Consider the following 4542-nt stretch of genomic DNA (forward strand, 5'->3'; position numbering starts at 1 on the left):
TTTCCAACACACACACACACACACACACACACACACACACACACACACACACACACACACACACACACACACACACACACACACACACACACACACTCACACACACACACACACGCACACACACACACACATATATATATATATATATATATTGTCGATAATTGTAACATAATCTATAATAACAAGCTACACGCATGCATACATACATACACACACCACAGACACACACACACACACACACACAAACACACACACACAAACACACTCATATAAATACACGCACGTGTGTTTGTGTGACGTTGAGCTGTTAACGCTCTTCATGTTCTTGTAATCTAAAGGCTAAACCAAAACGGTAGCAACATTGAAATCAATCAATAATAACGTCATTTCGTTTTGACAAAATGCAACCGAACTAGGATTTATTCTGGATCTAAGCTCATCAGTGAAACAACATACCAAAATTTTCTCCACCGAACGCATGCGTCAAGTCAAATTAGAAAACTCAATCAAATACATGGATCTTTAGTAGCTGTCACACTAATTATACCAACACGGATAGATTATTGCTATGGTCTGTTGTTTTACAAATTACCAGTTAGATTTATAGCGTTGAGCTGTCAATACAAAATCGAACTGCCAAAGTTGTCATGTCTCAGAGTATGAATTATTACTTTTCTTTCTTTTGAAACATATCTTTCACTTGTCTATTGGTTAACCAGGCTCTGGGCCTTATCACAATCGATATGGGATATACCTTTACTCTGAAATTTACTCTGATATTTCAAAATTAGAGTTTCTACTCTCTGAACTTTGTAAATTTACTAAGAAAAGAAATCAAAGGAGAAGGCTTAGAGTTTAATGGGAGAGATTTTTCCAATTTACAGAAAGTAGTAACACCAGTACAAGCTTTTCAAAGAAAGGGTAGAAACAATAAAAGGAAGATTTTTCAGCTCGAGAGGTTATTGAACATTGAAATAAACTGACGAAAAAATTTTAACATAGCTTCTTCAACGCAGGAGTTCAAAGTCAGACTTGGAAGATTAGGATTTTAATTCAACATTATTAGTCAAAATCGTTCCAGTGGTCCTCACCGTGCTATATTATTTTAGGTATACGATGATGACATAAAATATCCTAAATATACGTACGTGGTCATAAAAACAGTGTGTAGAAAATTATTGTGCCGAGATGGCTTGGTGGCGAAACGTCTCGAAGGGATGTAAGCAAGTGAAGAGGTGGAGATTTAAATCTGCATCATTTATTTTTATTTTCGAGTCGGGATGTTCGGACAGTTCGCTATCATTTGTATTTATTTCATCTTTATTGAATGAATAAATAATATTTAACACTTTCTAATGGATAAAAATGAAGATATTTAGTTTGTATTAATAAATTAATTATTAATATTAAATTATTAATAAATTATTAAATTATAAAAGTATCTAAAAAATAAAAATTCAGAAAATCTTTTTAATAATATCTTTTGGCTTGTTTGGTTTGTTTGGTTTTTTTAATTATTTCATGCTATCTCATGCTATCATGCTATTTTTTGTTTTATGTTTTAAAATTTAAAACTTGACACTACTTAACTATTTTATTAATTAATTAATTATTATTAATGGCTAGAATAAAATAATTTGTTAATTAAGTTAAGATTTAAGGTTAAGCCATATAAATTTTTATATTGTTAAATAAAATGAAATTGATATAATTTATTTATAATATAATTATAATTTATATTATACAAGCAAGACCTGTGTTTGGGTACTTGTTCTTTGTATTTTAATTTGACTGCTTAGCAGTTGGAATTGACAGAAAGACTGATAAATGTCCAATGTCCAATGAACGACCAATAATGTCCATTGTGAATATAATAGAATTAAAAACATCAACAAATTCATGAAAGTCACAAAAAGAATTATTTTAAATTTTAATTATAAAAAGTGGTAGAACTAATTAATAATTAATTAATTGGTTTAATTAATTAATTAGAACTACTCAGTTATGAGTATCAATGCCTTCCAGTTGGTTCCTGTCCTAGACAAAACCTCTCTCTCTAGCCTAAAAGTGGGTGGTTGCTATTTAAAATTGGTAACTTAATTTAAATGTTTATCAAAGGTTAAAAATTTTTTTGTTGATTATGACTTTGCATTATTTTCTTTTTAAATTTTCAGATTTCATGCCTGGAAGTCTGTGGGAAGAATCTTTTAATTGGAACTGATGACTGGTACTCACGCACACACACACACACACACACACACACACACACACACACACACACACACACACACACACACACACACACACACACACATATTTATATATATGATATATGATTGTAAAAAAAACACAAAAAATGAATAACATCTTTTATGGGCAACCTCTTATGTTATTTTCCCAAATTCTTCAACTCATCAGAATAATTAATTATTTTGTTGAATTGTCGAGACGACATTTCATTTTATTATTTTATTATCTTATACGATGTTGTACTTTTTATTTCAAAAGCAAGATACACCACTATTTGTTGAACGAAGAGAAGGATGGCCAACAGAAAGTGCAAATCATCTGCACAAAACTGGGCTACAAAAGTTTCGATTTGGTTGGCTTGCAGTTGTTGCTGTTGTTGTTGTTGTTGTCGTCACTCTTTGTTATTGCTTCTGTTGTTAGTGTTATTGTTGTTGTTTGTGTTGTTGTTGGATTTGTTGTTGTATGTACATTGCTATCTTTATGGTGCTGGGCGTTGATGTAGGTATTTAAACTTTCAAAGGTGTTTTATTTTATCCTATGGTTTTGGATTTATACATTATACACATTACATGCCTCACGCTTAATGTATGTATTAGATATGTACTGTATGTACACGTACATCTAAAGTTTTTTTTCAAATTCTACGTTATTATATATTACGGTACAATACATTACATACATTAGTGGGATTACATGCATTACAATAATTTATGAATAGCATACCCTGCTTAATTAACATATAGATTACATACATTACAGGCATTACATAAATTACATGGATTACATTCATTACATGCATTACATACAGTACATTGATTACAATATTATTTGGTGACTGGCATTTGTTTGCTGCAGAAGAAACCAATAGCTGGAATACGAGCTAGTACAGCACTGAAAAGGATCATTGTACTGTGTGATGGTACGCTCTTCCTTCTTAATATGCTCAATTTGCAGGCTGGTCTTTGTTGTTGTTGTTGTTGCTGTTGTGTGTTTTGTTGTTGTTGTTGTATTTTTTATTGTTGCTGTTGTATTTTTTATTTTGTTGTTCCAGGTTGTTGTGTCAGATGAGTTCCTCAGAGAACTCTCTCACAACCATCCAGCCTTCTTATCATTATGTTGTATCATATTGAGGAGAGAATAAAATGTTGTATTATCATTGTATTGTAAATGTACCGATGTATTTCTATTTGTTTCTTTTACTTTTTTTTGGCTTTGCAACTTTTTTGTTAAATGTTTATTCATTAATTATCTCAATTAATTACATAATTACCTTTATATAACTTCAGCCATTAATTCAATAACAGCCTGTCCAATCAAATTTGAAGATCAAAATGGTAAGTGCATTCACCGTGAACATGAACCCCACAAGGTCTGATCCATTTTCAGTTGAGGTCAGCGATGTTTAGTGCAGACGTTTCAATCTCATTTCGTATCATACTTCCGAGTTTTATGTTCAGTCATTTACTCTTACAACTGTTTTTAACAATTCCTATCATCATCATCGTCATTTGTGAACTGCTGTGTGGACTACCGAAAAATTTAATGATGCCAACCATTAAATTTTAGCTGTGCATTGGATCAAAACGTAAGTCCGTTCAAGTTTACAATATGACGGAGGAGAATATGACGCTAGTTAGGGAGGTGCAAATCAGGGATGTGCCTGTCGATCTGGTTGGTTGGTTGGTTGGTCGGTCGGTTGGTTGGTTGGCTAGTTGGTTGGTTGGCTGGCGGGCTGGTTGGTTGGTTGGTGTGTTGGTTGGTTGGTTGGTTGGCTGGCTGACTAGCTGACTAGCCAGTAAGATGGTTATTTGAATGTTAGGTTGAATTGTTGATAAGATGTTCGTTTGGATGGTTGTTTCATCTTACCTTACTTTTTCATTATCTCCGTTATAATTCATGTCATCATCATATCATCACATACATCTTCATCATCATCACATACATCTTCATCATCATCATCACATACATCTTCATCATCATCAACACATACATCTTCATCATCATCACATACATCTTCATTATCATCACATACATCTGCATCATCATCATCATCACATGCATCTTCATCATCATCATCATAGAAGATGGATGGATCTATAGTGTGTGTAGCACTGAGTGGTGAATATTTGATGGTGGATGTTGCGAACGCTCAGGTGCAAGACCTCTTTACCTTTCCCCAGGTGCACGTCACACCCATCGTTACACACGTTTCTCAGGTTGTCGTTGTTGATGTTGTTGCTGTTGTTGTTGGTGGTGTTGTTGGTGGTGTTGTTGCTGTTGCTGGTGTTGTTG

The 4542-nt window shown here is 33.1% G+C and overlaps 1 protein-coding gene across 1 annotated transcript in view; it reads left to right on the forward strand.

Annotated features, from left to right (window-relative positions):
* Window positions 1-1188: 1188 nt before the first annotated feature.
* Window positions 1189-4542, forward strand: part of HELRODRAFT_180432 (hypothetical protein) — a gene marked incomplete at both ends in the record, with an annotated part of 12371 nt that continues 9017 nt past the window's right edge. Inside the window, 8 exons of the mRNA XM_009029730.1 lie at window positions 1189-1291; window positions 1993-2024; window positions 2175-2227; window positions 2509-2602; window positions 3106-3208; window positions 3537-3619; window positions 3817-3882; window positions 4332-4466. Coding sequence (XP_009027978.1) covers window positions 1189-1291; window positions 1993-2024; window positions 2175-2227; window positions 2509-2602; window positions 3106-3208; window positions 3537-3619; window positions 3817-3882; window positions 4332-4466 — 669 coding nt within the window. The remainder of the gene's footprint in view (window positions 1292-1992; window positions 2025-2174; window positions 2228-2508; window positions 2603-3105; window positions 3209-3536; window positions 3620-3816; window positions 3883-4331; window positions 4467-4542) is intronic.

This window comes from Helobdella robusta (assembly GCF_000326865.2).
Source record: "Helobdella robusta unplaced genomic scaffold HELROscaffold_61, whole genome shotgun sequence".
NCBI lineage: Eukaryota > Metazoa > Annelida > Clitellata > Rhynchobdellida > Glossiphoniidae > Helobdella > Helobdella robusta.